The sequence below is a fragment of the Kryptolebias marmoratus genome, linkage group LG8 (assembly GCF_001649575.2).
Source record: "Kryptolebias marmoratus isolate JLee-2015 linkage group LG8, ASM164957v2, whole genome shotgun sequence".
NCBI lineage: Eukaryota > Metazoa > Chordata > Actinopteri > Cyprinodontiformes > Rivulidae > Kryptolebias > Kryptolebias marmoratus.
This window is the reverse complement of record NC_051437.1, coordinates 20,483,728-20,500,041: the sequence shown is the minus strand read 5'-3', so window position 1 is coordinate 20,500,041 and position 16,314 is coordinate 20,483,728. Positions and strand designations below refer to the sequence as shown.

The following is a 16,314-nucleotide window of genomic DNA, read 5'->3' as shown; positions in this document are numbered from 1 at the left end:
GGTGTCATCAGTGTCCCTCTCTAAGACTGAATCAAGTAGTTGGACATTCTCAGTCTTTAACGCCTCATCAATGGCATTCTCCAACTTCACAAAAGACATGTTATATTAAAGATTAAAGACAAATATCAGGCTGAAATCAATGGAACATAGAGGTGGTAAGATCGTGTCCAACCTGTCCGTTCTGACTTGGAGCCATTCTTACTTCTTAGGAGAAGCTTCACCAATTCAGGCCTGCTCAGTCCCCAGAACTGATACCCAAACCATAAACCTGCCATCCACAACATTAAATTAACAATCAATTTAATCTCTATATAAATGATTAGGAAATATGTTTAACTTGCATTTCAGCTGATACAAATTAATTCTGGTGGATTTTTAAGAGATGGTGGTTGGATTGTTGAAACAAAACATTTTGCCTAAGGCAAGCTTATTTATATTTATAAACCCGAGTTAAAGATGGCGTACCCAATCTATTCTCAGCTAGCTTAGCAATAGAGGCTACCAAAAGTAGCTAACTTTAGCTAGACATACATTACAACGACTGCAATTATTATGGAAAAATATGTATTGTTTTTTTATTTTTATGTATAATTACTTACTGCGTTGTAAAATTTCGAATTAAAAAGTGAGATGTATGTTATCTTTCCCGACGGTTTTTTTCCACTCCTTTCAAACCGCCCACCGCAAACGCGCGAAGTATACGTTGAACGCGCAGGCTCGTGACAGATGTTTGGTGGTGTTGCATCAAATTTTGTGACCCCTCAGACTCAGTGACCGGAAACGGTAAAAATTAGCCAATATGTGTAAGCTATTGACAGTCTGTGGTTGTAAATGTTGTTACAAAGATGATTTATCGTAGTAGTCACCAACTTTTTAATGCAGGATTTACTGTAATACTTATAAATAATGAAAATTATGATAAATGTTAGGCAGAAAGTGTTACACTAGACAGACACGATCAGATTTTTGTAGCTTTGACAAAATCTTCCAGGCCACAAATTAATCAAATCAAATACTGTAAACAAAATAAATGAAAATAAATGCAGACATTGAAAACCAAATGTTTGCATTAGCTTCAATTTAGTGCTATGTAGTGATTTTCCATTTAAAAGGAAGCAGTTTTTTGTGTACAATGTCCAGCAGAAGAGAGCCCATCAACAGTGATCATAAAATGAGACTTTATTTTTTAATAAGAAATACAAATTATGGCTCAAATAATTTGATCATAATTTGTCATTACACAGATAAACAATACATTGATTTGTGAAAAAAGGCAGTAAAAAATGGGTTGTTTTTTTTGTGAAGTGCTCTGATAATATCTACATCAAAAATATATTTTAAATACAGAAATAAGATGGCACAGCAAAACAAATTTCTGCATTGTTTTACATTATTTGCTTTGTTGGATATTCAGTTGCAAGCCAACAGTAAATTATAGTCCTTTTTATTCTGTTTCACAGAAAAAACATAATAAAATGATCTGTGGAAAATACCTCCATCTGTTGCTGTCACCATAAAGTGTTTTGCATTTTTAATTTATTCTATAAAGTTTTATAATCCAGTGCAATTTTTAAAACCACATGTGCATTAGTGTTCACTGCTTTTATTCTGTGTTTGCAAGAGTTTAACTCCAATCTAACTTTCTTTTGCTGCCACTACTAATGAAATGAACACAATGCCTTGTAGTTTTTATTTAACTAACAGTCATAAGGTGCCCAAAATAGATTTCTTCTATGTTTAGTCTGTATATTAAATGAAATGCACCATGCTATCCTCACATTCTTTAGGCACAGTGAGTTTGTAATTTTGACAGAGTAATTTGTAATTTTTCCCATCATTGTTGTCCCAGTATTCAGCTCCGTTAGTTTTGTATCGAATGGCAAACTCCAAAAATGCTCCAGGACGCAGGAACGGAGGGACTGGCAGATGGAAACGAAATGTATCGCAGCTAAATTCACCCTCTCCTCCTTCCCAGGTTTTGGTGATGCTGGACACCCAAGTGGCCTTAGCCTCGGCAGAACTTCTCCACTCAGTAAATGAATAACGAACTGTGACATCCTTCTCGAAGTGCAAGTTAAGGACTTGTGTGATTCCGATAATCCCAAGTTCAAAACACAAGACTCTCTCAAGACACACTTTCTGCTCATGTAGCCGATGCTGGAATCCGGGCTGGTCGCCAGGTTGTTTGGCAAAATCTGGCTTCAGGTATGGCAAGGAAATCTCCAGGTGCTTTCCATCTGTTATTTCAGCACCCATCAATAATTTAAAGGTGACATGGTGCGGCACAAATGGATCCTCGCCTGATTTAAAAAGCCTGACATCTTCCAGGTCCAGTCCCAAGGAGTCAACAAACCGAACACCAACGCTTCTACATCGCTTCTTTTTCTTCTCCGTGGCAGAAGGCAGGGAGCATGACCGTTGCCGGATGATGGGTTTAGGCGTGGGCTCGCAGGAGAGAAAGCGGTGGGACTGTTGTTCTTTTGGCAGGGAGGCTCTGGGGCTTGGTGGACGAATTGGAACAGGCTTCCTTATGGCACTAGGTTTGTCAGCTTGAAGCATTTCAGTCAAGTTAATAGTCATGCAGGGCCTTGAGACACTGCCGCAGCTGGGCATCGGCTGTTCAGATTTGGAGGGGAGGATTTTGTCATGTCCAATAAACCACCCCCTATCCATTTTCTGAGGGTTGTGCTCACCTATAAAAAAATACACACAACAAAAAAACAAAACAGTTGTGATGCAAGGCGATCCACTCTAACTAAAGCATTGTGGACAAAGGTGACAATTTGTATACAACATGGCTGGATCGTGTAACTTTGATAAGCTGTTATAAAAATTGCACAGAAATAGTGGGCGTGTACTCTGTGGGAGTACGTGCCTGAACGCACAGTCTGCCTGAACACTACTGACAACAGCTGAGCTTTTTAAATGAGTCTCAATAACAATAAATGTTGACATCACCTCACCATACAGAGACGGGAAGCTTTAGTTGCACGTAGGACGCAGGGTGAAGTCAAGACCTGGAGCCTCCATTTAAAGTCACATTTTTCAGAGCTGTGTGGTTTCTGTCGTCATGAAGTTTACAAGGTTGCGTTCAGTCATGATAACCTGATTTGTAAGTACCAAGAGCCCATATAAACCTAGCATGAAGTTGATGGAGATCAGCTAACAGGCGCGCAGTAACAGGAACTACATACGCGCAAACACGTCACCGACGTCTCATGGGTAATTGAGTGATTTAACGCGTGAGAGTTGCATTTATGTCGATATGTTTCGATTTCTCCTTTCCCGGAAACGATGCCGACCGTTTGTCCGACGTGAATCCGACATGTAACAGCGAGAAGGAGGCTCCGGAGAAGAAGCGTCGAGCGTTTATTTAAATGCCGATGCGGTCCGCTCGGACTCCAACTCCCATGATGCACCTGCGCCGCTCACTTCGACAGCAGCGGCGAGCCAGTCAGCAGCAGGTAAACAAACCTATCTGACAGGGGAAGGCGAGCCAAACAAAAGCGTCTGCGCCGCTTTTACCGTGTTGCATTTGTGATGGCGAATAGGATGACAGTCGAAACAGACGAGCCTCTGTTGTCGACAGTTAATTAAAAAATATATATATATATTTGTGTTTGAACAGCGACGTGGGTCGAACGACGAAATAGTGGTGGGACGGGGTGAACCTGCAGCAGCAGCAGAGAGGAGACGACGCTGGTTTATCCTCGCACGATGCCTTGCACCACATTGGAGAAAATGGGTTATTTTAGCTGTATCCTTAGACTCGAGTGTCTGATCCGAGATGTCGGTTGGCTTCTTTAGCTACCGTCTGTGTAAAAAAAAAAAAGAAAAGAAAAGAAGCTGCGCTGGACTGAAAGACTACATCCTCCTGTGGTGCAACATCATCATGGGACCCATCATGCAGGAACGCACGGCATCCACGACTCTGAAGCGCGTCGTTTCCAAGGAGAAGATACGAGTTAAGAATACTGAAAACAGCGGGCCAGTAACCAGGTAGGCCTTGTTCTTGTCCCTTTATTTATTAATGACACAAAACTGACTGTGTCGTGCACGCATCCCTGACAAATGACTGTTTCCTCCAGTTCAAAGAAAGGTAACAAGACGAAGAAAGTGGTGAGCCCAATGAAAAATGGCCTCCCAGGACCAGGTCAGGATAAGGACACAGTGACAGCACTGCATAGGGTATGTGACTAACTGATGAATTAAGGCGACATAACTGCACTTATGAAAGATGTGCAGACACCTTTAAAGGGGCAGGTGCTCAAACTTTTAAAATGGCGATATACAATGCACTTAAAAAACGTTTATAGATGACATGACTCACACCATGAACTGCAGCAATTAAAACAAATGCAATCATGATTATGTAATAGTCTTGTCATCAGATCACTCCCTGCTCCATCTCTATCAGAACTAATCAGTACTAAACTTATCATTTACGTTACAAAAACAGAATGTATCCATGTGTACCTGTGAGATGTTTGTAGTAGCCTATGTAAAAGTTTGTTTGGTTCATAAAATGTCTAAAATGCAGATACATAATTAGGTCACAGAGCAGATGAGTGGATACCAAGGGTTGGTAAAAGTCCAGGAAATGTTCAGGAGTCTTATTTCGTCTTTCTGCTCTGCTCTTCCTGTTTTTTCTCCTCTGCAGATTCTTTAAAGGATGCTGCCATAAAGAAACCAAAATTTAATGACTGAAAGGATAAAGTTGAGCTATCTTACACTGATAAATACAAAGTTTGTGACTTGGTAAACTCTTTTCATAAACATATACTGTATGTCCAGTGTAACAAAAAAAGCTCCCTCATCTTTGACAACCATTTGTTTCCTTTATGAAGCAGTGACACTCTGCTGCTGCAGAGACAGGAGACAGATACTCCTCCTCCAGTTCTCCTGCACCTACTGCTCAGAGGAAAAAAAAGACTAAAACCTAAACTTCGTGACACAATTCACAGGGCAAATGACGCACATGCTGAGTACACACAGCCCTCCGGGACAAGTTAAACTGCTGACAGGTTACTTGTATTACAAACAGAGCAATATAAACAGAGCCTGAGTAGGCTAGTTGTTGAACAAATACTGTTTGTGTGACATTATTTCTGTGGTTTAATGCCTAACTTGGATTTGTCTTTTTTTCCCTTCTCACTTCTCTGATTTGAAATCTGAGGCTTTTCAGAGAATATTTAAAACTGGAGCTCTGTTTTTGTGAGCTGAAAGGAAAGGTGTTTAAGAATCAACTTGTGAACTGCAGACAGATCAGCTTATTTAGCTTATTCATCACCAAAAAAAGAGCGAGGATACAGCAGAACTTGGCCAAAAGTAAAAACAGAGGAGGAAAAACATTTGGGGCATCAAGGTGCAAAGGGGCAGGTGCTTGAGCACCTGTAGCACCTCTCATTTGCATGCAAATGGCTGTGAGTTTATAGTAAATCAGGAGTAATAGATGAAGTGTTGCTGACAGATTGAGTTTTTTACAGGGTGCTCAGCCTAAAAGTGGGAGGATAAGGTCGAGCGCTGCACGGAATACGAGCAAAGTGTCTAGGTAAGAGCCAAGAAGTGTGTGTGTCTGTGTGTTAGTTCTGAATGCTTTCTTTCAAGTTCAAATCCCTAAATCCCCAAAATCGTTTCCCTAAATTTGTCTGTCACTTTACAGTCCTGAAGAGGAAGGGGATTTGAGACCTCAACTTCGAAAACACTCATCTACACATAGAAAAGAGGAAAAACGAGAAAGCCATCGGACCTCCCAATGCAGCAGCGAGCTCTTTCAAAATCGTCCAGGGATGGGGAAAAATCGTCGAGCCCTGTCTCTGCCTCTTTCGCCAATATCAGGGCTACGGCACTTGCCAGTTCAGCCCTTGACATGCTCCCCGGCCCCCACCCCAGAGGCGCTACAGCAGCACTATAACCTCAAGGAGGAAGACACTGACAGTGCCAGCGACCTGTCAGACTCTGAGAGGCTGCCTGTTCTGCCTTCACCATGTACCCCATGCACACCTCCTCATCTCAACCTCCGGGCAGAGATTATCAACACCAATGACTTCCTCCCAGACTTTCCAGGACCCCATGGGACAGTGGGGGATGAAGATGAAACTGGAAAACCAAACTACAGTTACCCAGACTTTCTGCCTCCTCCTTTCAACAGCTGGAGCCTGAGACAGTTGGCTGTGTTTCTGCACACAGAGGGTCGTGGTGCCCCACGGCCCAAGCCAGTGGGGCCCTTAGAGAAGTACCTGGAGAGGTTGCTGCAGCTGGAGTGGCTCCAGATCCAAACGGTGCAAGCAGAGATCAGCCGTCCACATGGGAGCCGTACAAGACCGCAGGGCTTCCCCTCTCAGAGCACGGCCAGGCCCCACACAGCCCCATCATCCCGACTCAACTCCCCCAAAGGGCTGCGGCAGAGCTCGCGTGCATTCCCATTCACACCCATCAACAACCCGCCGTCCCCGGCCTCAGTCCAGCATCAGCTCTCCCGCTTTCCAGTTTGTCCACACTGTCACATTCGCTATCCACTGTGCAACGGAAGCTGCTCTGCCTACGCCTACCAGCGCCACTCGCGTCTCAGCCCGCTACTGGAGCGCAAAGGGCAACCGGGCGCAGAAGCAAAGAGAAGCAGCAGCGAGACCAGAGCGAACTCCACAGAAGGTAGGAGCCCGGGAGGAGGAGGCGGAGGAGGAGGAGGAGGAGGAGGAGGAGGAGGAGGAGGAGGGGCCCAAACACCGGTCAGCCCTTCAGCTGGGAGGAGTCATCTCAGGCACATGCAGGCTGCAGGCAATGCCCGCAGGCAATCCCAAGAAATGGGCACCAACCAAAACGGCAGAGGCCAAGTGAGGAAAAGCCGCATCAGAGCTCACTCTGAGACCGATGTTAAAAAGGAGTCTGGTGGAATTAAAACGCCGAGTGTGGAGAAACGGGGATTCGCCGGGATCAAGAAAGAGATTGTCACCTCCAAGAGAGATGAGAAGGACTGTCAGAGAAATGAGGCAGGAGGTCAGGCCTCTAAAACTGCCATGAAGAGAGCTGCTAAAGACCCAGCAACTCACTGCAAAGCTCCGCCTAGCAGCCATAGTGTCCTTAAGCAAAACAGCAAAACAAAAAATGTGCACTTTGTTGCAAAGTAACCCATATAGACCTGAAGTATAGTGCTTTAGTTAGTGGTTACTTGGCAAAGGATCCTAAACCTATGCTTGCTTTTTGTGTAATCCGTTGAATACTAACATGCTCTAACTGTTCTACGGCAGAATAAATGAGTCAGAGGTGTGCAGCCACCGTATGTTTGGCACCAGCAGCGACTGAGCAGCTATAGTAGATATAGACCAAAAGTGATCCATTTTAGTCGAAATGTACAGTTATATGCATAACGCTGGGCAGACTTAAGACCATAAACTCAACTAGGGTTATTAAAACAGTCTTTATGTAAATGGAATCGTATTGCACTTGCTCAGTAATCTCTTATTATTCTGCAAATATTAAAACAAAAGATGGAATAAATAAATATACAACTGGAAAGCTTTGAGCATAAGTACTTCATAGTGATGTTCAACACTGGTCATTGCACTTTGGTCATCAAATATTCCAGCAACATTTGATGTTTTGAATGTATTTATTTTCATTGGTAGTACTTTATTTATATTGCTTTTTTTATTCTTTTGTGCCTCATGTTTTCAAATGTGTTAAGTTTAGGCATCTTTAGCTGAAAGAGAGGCACTGCGGTGTAGCGTGAATCGTTTGAGACATATTGTGCTATGTTTTTACATTTTTGGCTACAAGGGCTTTTCACTTTTGAACAGCTTGAACTGTAGTCTCTGATAATATGCTGTATTTTGCATAGAGCTGAGCTCGTCCTGTCGTTGAAGATGGTGGATTGTTTGCTACGATTGTAAATGGATATTTTTCCAGGTTTTATATACCATAGTTATATTTATGAGAAGTGCTGTTGTTTACTTGTATTTGTCTTTGCCGTCTTTATGTTTACATCGTCATGCACATAAAGAGAACTATTTAGTAAAAAGAGCTGAATGTAACTTTGTCTCCCATGCAGTCATTTCATGAGTGTTTCAACCCATCAGAGCTGGAACATGGCGACGTTATAAGCATCATCATTCCACCGTATATGTGACTGTAGGACTGTTTAAATTAGTGGTTTATGTTTGTTTGATTTATCATGCACATTTAAATCGTAAGAACAAAATGTTGTAAATGTGATGTATTCTGGCTGCACCTATTTACTCAACATCCATGTAAAAAAAAAAAAAAAAAAATCTAAGCCATAGGTAAGAAGCCAGGATGGAGCAGGGGCAAAATTATTGTAAACGCGTACAGAACATCATCATGCACGCTGAAAGATGGTGGTATTTTCTCACTGTTGAATGCAAGCATTTGTAAGGCATAGAAATAAATGTTTTTCACACAAGGGAGAGTGGTCTTTGTCATCCTTTAGTAAAATCCTCGCTACTGGGAGTGTGCACATTTATTTATCACAAGCCCATTCAGAAACATCAAATCATCTAAGAACTGATTTTGTATGAAACTTTTATAGGATTCATTTTGTTTCTGGATGTAATTACAGCTTCCTCTGAGGTGGGAATGGTTTCAGAAGCTGGCAGAGCTGCTTCTCCCTGTCATTCACACAGCCTGCAAAAAAAAAAAGCATATTTTCAGAAGTTAATAATATAATGATTCAAACCATTCTACACAGCCACATGATAAATTGCCATCATTGAAGATGTTTGCCTGAATGCAATGCTTGGATTTTTTTTTTTCAGTCCTAAAAATGAGATATCTTTTAGCCTCATTAACTTTGCATTAACTGCACAGTGAAGTTACCTAAGTGTGTGTTGGCAGTGAAACACAAGCTGCCAAATGTTTGTAGGTTGACGTCCTCTCTATAGACAGGCCCATTGTTCCACATGAGATCATAGCCTCCCACTCTTTTCTCCTTGCCAGTGAGCCTAATGAGAAAAAAAAAACAATCCATCAGAGAGCTCATCGTCCCTTGGACAGCCTTTATCTAGTGCTCTGATAATATTGTTGCACGTCTTTGCTTTACAGGATGTTCTCGACGTTCAAGTATCTCATAACACAACAAATAAAACAGCCATGTACCGTACCTTCCTTCCATGTCGACAACATTCAAAGTATCCTCCAGCAGTCTATACTTCATGTCGTAATCTTCTTGACTGCTGTGTGTGTGTGAAGGGGAGGCGTTCACCTCAATTAACCACCTGCAAAGAGGTAGGTTGACAGTCAGAAAACTTTTAATTAGCCTTTTGAGCCGGCACAAGGCCAGCGCAAGAAAACGAGAAAAACCTTTCAATGCAAGTTTGAAATTACATAAAGCACTTTGTCAACCTTGTGCTATCATTCGCAGAAATATTATTGCATACGTGTGAGTTTATCAGTAGTTTCCTAGCAGAGTTGTTGCTTTGCTTGTGAATAGATATTCACAGTGAGCACTGCGCTGCTCTGTGCTGGTTGAAGTCCTCACACCGCATGCTGCAAAGGTAATATGTGTAAAAATAAACAAACAAACACTTGATGACACTTACGGTTTGAGGTTCTGGTCCAGTAGTATGTCATAGCCATAAAGCTCAATGCAGTGTTTGTCATTTATAATGACCTTTTGGACACTCTGTAGGCTTCGGACAAAGATGTTATCCATCTCTTTGAAGAGGGTTTCAATCATCTCTCTGCCATGCTTTGCAGTCAGGTATCTTCGGAGCTGTTGCATCTGCCATTTACATCCCTATTTAGCAAAGAAAAATGCAAAAGTACAGCAATAATCCACACGTCACTAACAGCAGCATAACACAAGTTATGAAAACGTAAACTAACAAATATACTGTGTTTAGGATACAAACCTTTTCCGGATTATAGTCAGGTGCTGTTTTTTGAACCGACACGTTGGTGAGGTGCATGTCTGGAAAGTGACACTAAGGAGAATTTAGAAGTTCTAATGAACAACCTACCTACAAACGGGGTTTATTCCAAGCTATTTAAGGCTAGACTTGATTAGCTAATCCTGTACTGAATTTGCAGACCTAATCTATGCTCAATACTCAAATATTAGAGAAGAAAAAACTTTGTCACACACAAAAAAAGAAAAAAAGGATACACTTGTCATCGATGGTGGTCAGGGAGAAGCGAGTGCTTGAGAACCGGGCAAAGCCATCGCGATACAGCCAGACTTTTAGGGGAACATACTGAAAAACCAAAAGCATGTGCATATGCTCTTGTTTCAGCATAAAGTAAAATTACACTTTCTATAAAACTCGATAAAATTCAAGGCTACGTACTGATGTGACAAGGACATAAACTCTCAGATCAAATTTTCTGCCTGTGGGGGACACAAAGCACAACAAGTTAGGATTTTTGACCACATCTGATACCTCCTTTTATGGTATTTTGAATAAAAACATATTTATTCCTGTTATTATTTTAGTTCATTACCATTAATTAGGTAAGGGTTCTCTATATAGCGCTGTGCTACATAATTTTCCACGTCCTTCTGTTCTTCTGAGCGGGAACTGTCCTGTATAAGCACATCATTATCATTAGAGTAAGTAGGTGTGCATCTATAATTCATGTTTTCATCTCCTTAATTTGCACCCAGTTCATTGGTAGAATAATTCTGCTACCTTCTTCCAGTCCATGATTTGTTTCAGTTTTCTGAACAGGAAAATCCCCTTGCCTTGAGATTTACCTACCTAAATAAACACACCAGTTACCTTTAATGATCTCAGGGCAGTATGGCTCTGTTACCCAGAGAAAGAGTAACAGATTTACATTTGTGGTCTGCTTTAGCTCACCGGCTTCATGATCCAGGTGCTGCCAGGGCTTCTGTTGAACTCCTCTACAAAGAGATGATACTCGCTGGGCAACGCGAAGGTGGAGGGGAAAAAATCACACCTAGCGGCCTCCGTGCGGCCAAAATCCCTTTCAAGATTTTTCTGGTACCTTTTAAGGTTTTTCACCATGAGATTTTTGCGTGTCAGCTGTTTAAGAAAAAAATAGTGCCAAAAAATAGTGCCATATATATGTGTATTTACTGCTGTTAAAGTCTTAAGCTTATAGTCACAACAAGTCTCTGCCTCACTTCATAATGGTTGCGAAAGTGGTTTATCCTGACATGTTCCTCCATGTATGTGTGATCAAAATTCTCCCTGAGCCAGCCCACGTCACACCAGTTAAAGTCCCACTCCTCATCACTGTGAATAAGAGAAGATGATGTCAAAAGAGCCCTAAAACACAACAATGTTACCAGGATGACGACAAACACACACCACCTTACTGGTGAAGCTTTTTCTACATCTTCAACTCACTCTTTGACTTCAACCCAGTTGGGTCTTTGGCGAAGGACATCCTGGATGGTGTTGATTAAGCCGCATTTGTAACGTATGCAACTTCTTCCGTCCCTGAGGAGACACAGCAACACAGTCACTGCTGCCAATAGCCCGTTTGTTGAGTCACAAATTAAACAATTACCTGACTTTTGCCATTGTCCCATGAGCCGTTTTTATCCAGAAGTCTGTAAAGATTATAAAACCAAGTTAGAATTTAATAACTAAGCACTATGATAAAACTTCCTAAATATAGCACTTTTGAAATCAAACCTCTCAATAGTTTATGTATATAGAGTAGGAGAAATGAACAATTGAACTACTCATCTGCTATACATAGTTCTGACAAAACACTGACTCAAATAATGGAGAAAAAACTAAACTTATTTGTTAGATAAAATGGCATTCATATGAACAAAATTAACCAGTGACGTCCTGTTTTTAAGATAAGCTTTTACTTCTATTACCTGAACAAACAAGTCCTCTTGCCCAGTAATTGTTAACTATGAATGTCTAAGTACATTTTGTAAATAAAGTTATATAAAAAAAAAACATTAATAAAACAAATGCACGCCCAACTATTTATTATTTTCAATTCTTCAAACCAGAAAATGGTTTTAGCTTCTCGTTAAAAAGAAAGGCTTATTATTTTACTGACGTTTAACCTTTTGGTAATATAGAGCAGAGCTTCCCTGGAAGCCATTTTATCGTCGATCGTCACTCTGTAAAACATAAAAACAACAACACGCGCTCTTGCTTTTTGTTACCTTGTATTTTGTCGTGAATGCACTCACCACGAAACAGTAAAAAGTTAAGAAAGTCGCCTTAAATTGAATTATATTTAAAGCTGCAAACAGCTGGCAAAGTCAAGTTAGCCGTGAGTGGTCTTAGCAAGTACGACTACAAGTTTCTCAACAGCTGTTGTCATGGTAACCTTGAAAGGGAAGATTGTCCCAAGGCGTTTTCCGTAGCATCCATTTATATTTTATTATCTTGAATAATATAAAGCCTGGAACCGTTCTTTTTTCTTAAAAAAAAAGTACCTTGTTCATATAGTTGACTGTAATTAATGACGCTTTCAGACTTAATTGAACGAAATTGCTAAAGTGATAACAAAACTGAATAATTTAAAAGAACGGACGCTACACAGAAACAATACTAACATGGACTTCATATGGATAAAATATGTATGTATTGTAAAAATTGTGCAAATATTAATGTGTAAACCGGGAGATTTGTCTTTCTATGATAATTCATCTACAGTACTGCCAAAGTACCACAAGAGGGCGCAAAAGCTGCATATTACTGTGTCATCTTGTCTTATATTTAAAAACAAAATGCAGTAAATTTTGAAATATTAGTAACTCACTTCTCACTGAAATCACGTCAAATGTCAAATAATGTAAGATTTATCTAAATAACATATAATTATCCCCATAATCATATACAGTAGCTATACAGTAGCTAACCCTAACCCTAACCCTAACCCTATATATATAAGCAAAATAATGCACTCAAGCAGACCTTGTGTACAGTATAATGTTGCAACCACTGATGACAAAGAAGCCCTAAGGACAAATGATTAAATAGAGAAGTTTTTTGTGAGAAGGATGTTATAAAAACAAAGAGTCTGGTTTGGAAAGAAAAACGGGTTTAAACTTGATCTTTTGTTGTTGACGGATTAATAGGTTGTACAGCTCATTGATAAAACACTCCGTCCATATTCACTCATCACTAGTCTGTTTGTGACCAAATTCTGTCTATTTTCAGTCTGTATAACTTCCTCAAAGAAACACTTTCAGGTAAATGAAATGTTGATCCTTTAGGCTTTTTATTTTTTTGTTTGATGGTACTATGGTAGGTTTAAGTGTACCATTTATTCTGCCTCTGAAGCTCAGTTCCTTCCCAGTTTATCAGGCATTGACAGTTATGGTTTTTAACTTTTTGTTTTAAATAATGTAAGAGCTTATATACCTCAGATTCTTGTGGGAAGCTAAATAAATTGGCACATTATTCTCTTTCTTCCTTTCGCAGTCTCAGACATAAACAACTGCATTAAGACACTCACATAAACAATAATAAAAAAACATAATTAAGATGACTGAGAGTGGAATTTCAATACGTGTGTGGCCAGCTACCACATTGTCTGTAATTGCATTGGCAGGATGCAAAAGGGCTCCAAGACAAAACCATGTTCTGAAACCTTACTAGTGCAGAGAGAAGCAAACAATTCAAGTTCAGGTGAATTTATTGTAATTTCAACCGTATCCAGAGTGCACAGTACACAGTGAAACACAACAACATTGCTCCATGAGCAGCACGTGCAACAACAAAATGCACAAAGCACACTAACCACACAGGACTACATAAAATGCACTTGTGCAAACATGTAAATAAATTAAATTACTTACTTTTTTTTAAATTATTTTATGGAAATGACAGCAGTTTTTAAATTTTATGTGCGGCTTGAATAGCAGAGCTTCTGTCACTTGTCATAAAGGATTTTTTTTTACAGCAAGGATGATAAAGGGTTGACCAGAATTGACCTTTTGTTGATTGACAACAAGATAAATTAAAACAGAAATGCTGATTTATTTGAAACCACACAACAGATGACTACAAGTCTTGGTCCTAACAGCTGATAGGAAACCAGAAGTATTTATTCATTCAATTTCAAATTTGTTCATGGAGTTTTAGACTAAGATCCTCTTATGTTTGGAATTGATTGAATTGTAGCCATTTAGGTCAAACCTTAAAAGAAAAAAGAAAACATCACATGCATTGTAGCTCAGAGTTTGTGTTGTGAACAATTTAGCTACTACCACACCAAGTTGTAGCCATTTTTGTGGTTTCTAAGTTCAGCTGGCCACTGTGATCATCGTCAATTGGATAAACTCCAAAAGTTAATCAGTTGTAGATGTACATCCAAAAATTACTCTCTGAAAGTTTTAATAAATTCCATTCAGTGGTTCTTGAAATATTTTGCTAACAGACAGGCACACAAACACACATATACAGTATTCAAGTGTATTCAAACATAGTCGGGTTTCCATTTACCTGGTTGGAGCAACGGTGCTGATCCAGTTTTCAAATTATTTGCTGTTACTGAGACATATTTTTCCTTCAGATATTTTCAAATCTTTGTTTTTAAATCTTAACAACCCAATAAACTGCAGGTGTCTTTTAAAGGTCAAGCTTTCAGCAGTCATTTATGTTCAGGCATACTCCCTGCATGGGATTCCGTGGAAGTCTGGCATCCCCCCTGAAAACTGCTGCCTCACGCAGTAGCTGCACGTATGTGTTATCATTTAGGCTAACCGCTCATTCTTACGCAACATGAAAACAACAACAACAACAACAACAACAACAATTTTATTATCACCAGAATCTGGGAGTGAAAGTTGTTGTTGAGCATCAACCCAAAGTGGGGTTGTCTCTTTCCAACCTGCAGCTTGGGTGGTTTTTTGTTTTGTTTTTTCGAGGAAACAAAATCAATTTAATCTGTTTTGTCTACATTTAAAAAGTTATTTTCAACATTTAAGTTTATTTTATACACCTCTGTTTGACTTTAGTCTGAAGATGTTGACTTTATTTCTACTCATGTACTGCATAAATCTCCCCCTTCATTTATTTATCAGATCATGTGTATGTGTGCATGTACTGTCTGGTAGCAAAATATCCTTAAAAAACCCCAAACATAAATAGCTATAACTCAGTCAGTTTTAAAGATTATGGCCTAAATTTTGATGTGGTAAGATATGAGCCTCATCCCCAACACGCATTCAGAGCACTAACAGATTCTATAATCTTTGTTGTGAATTTTGCTATAAACTATTTAGAGTCAACTCTGTCTGTTTGCAAAATATCTCATGCACCACTTGACCGATTCTAATGAAACTTTCAGAAAATAATTATTGGCTGTATCTCTACAAGTAATTAACTTTTGGAGCCAACCTACATCAAGATGGCCACCACAGCAAACTGACTTTAGAAAACACAAAAATATCCATCGGTCAGTCGGTTTTTACAGATATTGAGCTCAAATTTGATGTGGAAGTAGCTGAGAGTCATTCACAATACATACTCTGAGTGTGACATGTCACAGTATTGTATGAGAACATGTTGTATAACTTATTATTTTCAAGGTCCGACCAATACAACTACAGTATAATTCTAACCATAAGATAATTTTAATTTAAAATTTTGGCATTAAAGACGGTGGGCAATATGCATTCTTTCAAGTAATTATAGGCCTTTAATATTTTAATTCTTTGATTCAAAAGAGGAAAGAAAAGAAGGGGTAAAGCAAAGTGCTCAGAAAGTACTTTTGGGCGATGAGTTCATGTGACATGCATGTGTTTTGATTGTCAGGTTAGCTGGGGAATTAATCAGCAAGCTGAACCAGGTTTGAACACAGACAGTCTGAAGCAACTAATCACTGCAGCATGGTGCCACCCTCCACGTGACACCACTCCGTCAGATTCATTTCAGCAGGCTTACACATCTGCAGCCTCTAATATGTTAGGCCACCTGTTTATTGCTTTTCTGCTCCGTGCCTCCGCAGCAACGCAACACTCCGGGGGTAATGAGTGTGCAAATCCCCAGGCTCTGCACACAAATATGTTTTGTAATAAAACATAAGAAGAAGCCCAGAAAAAATGGTCATAACGGTAGCTGGGAAAATTCTGAAAGGTATTACATTCCCTAATGTCTCCCAGGTCATGATAGAGTTTGCTATGAAGAGATTTCCTCTGCTGGAAGAAAAAATATAATCAACACCTCACAAGAAGAGGTTGGTGAGGAACTGAACCCAGAGTACTAGTGTGTCAAACAGCAAAGGTATATGCATGTGTACATCTAAGTATGAAAAACTTTCTAAATCTTTTTTTTTAAGTAGCACGAATGACAAAAGACGTGCAACTGAAGCCCTGAAACGTGTTGCACTGTGCAAGTGAAAATGAAGTGAAAG

General features: G+C 39.9%; 3 protein-coding genes across 7 annotated transcripts; 1 reads left to right on the top strand and 2 right to left on the bottom strand.

Moving 5' to 3' along the window:
* Window positions 1–859: 859 nt before the first annotated feature.
* On the bottom strand, window positions 860–3,102 carry ppp1r3da (protein phosphatase 1, regulatory subunit 3Da). 2 transcript variants are annotated; one of them, XM_017417635.3, is made up of 2 exons: window positions 2,964–3,102; window positions 860–2,693 (listed from the first exon to the last, which is right to left on the bottom strand). In XM_017417635.3, exon 2 carries the CDS (start codon window positions 2,671–2,673, stop codon window positions 1,750–1,752), a length of 924 nt encoding a protein of 307 aa, XP_017273124.1. In that variant the 5' UTR covers window positions 2,674–2,693; window positions 2,964–3,102; the 3' UTR covers window positions 860–1,749. The 2 variants fall into 2 exon arrangements, with proteins under 2 accessions (XP_017273124.1, XP_017273126.1); XM_017417637.3 differs by having other exon boundaries at window positions 2,959–3,097.
* Window positions 2,976–8,278, top strand: fam217b (family with sequence similarity 217 member B). The gene is made up of 6 exons (XM_025006289.2): window positions 2,976–3,112; window positions 3,335–3,464; window positions 3,629–3,999; window positions 4,089–4,188; window positions 5,487–5,551; window positions 5,663–8,278. The coding sequence occupies exons 3-6, from the start codon at window positions 3,788–3,790 to the stop codon at window positions 7,125–7,127; spliced, it is 1,842 nt and encodes a 613-aa protein (XP_024862057.2). The 5' UTR covers window positions 2,976–3,112; window positions 3,335–3,464; window positions 3,629–3,787; the 3' UTR covers window positions 7,128–8,278.
* ttll9 (tubulin tyrosine ligase-like family, member 9) lies at window positions 7,770–14,588 on the bottom strand. Of its 4 annotated transcripts, none has more exons than XM_037976979.1 (14): window positions 14,403–14,588; window positions 11,491–11,533; window positions 11,328–11,420; window positions 11,102–11,213; window positions 10,815–11,000; window positions 10,644–10,712; window positions 10,456–10,537; window positions 10,302–10,342; window positions 10,121–10,208; window positions 9,867–9,925; window positions 9,555–9,751; window positions 9,117–9,230; window positions 8,833–8,957; window positions 7,770–8,640 (listed from the first exon to the last, which is right to left on the bottom strand). In XM_037976979.1, the coding sequence occupies exons 2-14, from the start codon at window positions 11,502–11,504 to the stop codon at window positions 8,570–8,572; spliced, it is 1,251 nt and encodes a 416-aa protein (XP_037832907.1). In that variant the 5' UTR covers window positions 11,505–11,533; window positions 14,403–14,588; the 3' UTR covers window positions 7,770–8,569. The 4 variants fall into 4 exon arrangements, with proteins under 4 accessions (XP_037832907.1, XP_017273093.1, XP_024861991.1 ...); XM_017417604.3 differs by lacking the exon at window positions 14,403–14,588 and adding an exon at window positions 12,113–12,268; XM_025006223.2 differs by lacking the exon at window positions 14,403–14,588 and adding an exon at window positions 12,140–12,265.
* Between the last annotated feature and the right edge of the window lie 1,726 nt (window positions 14,589–16,314).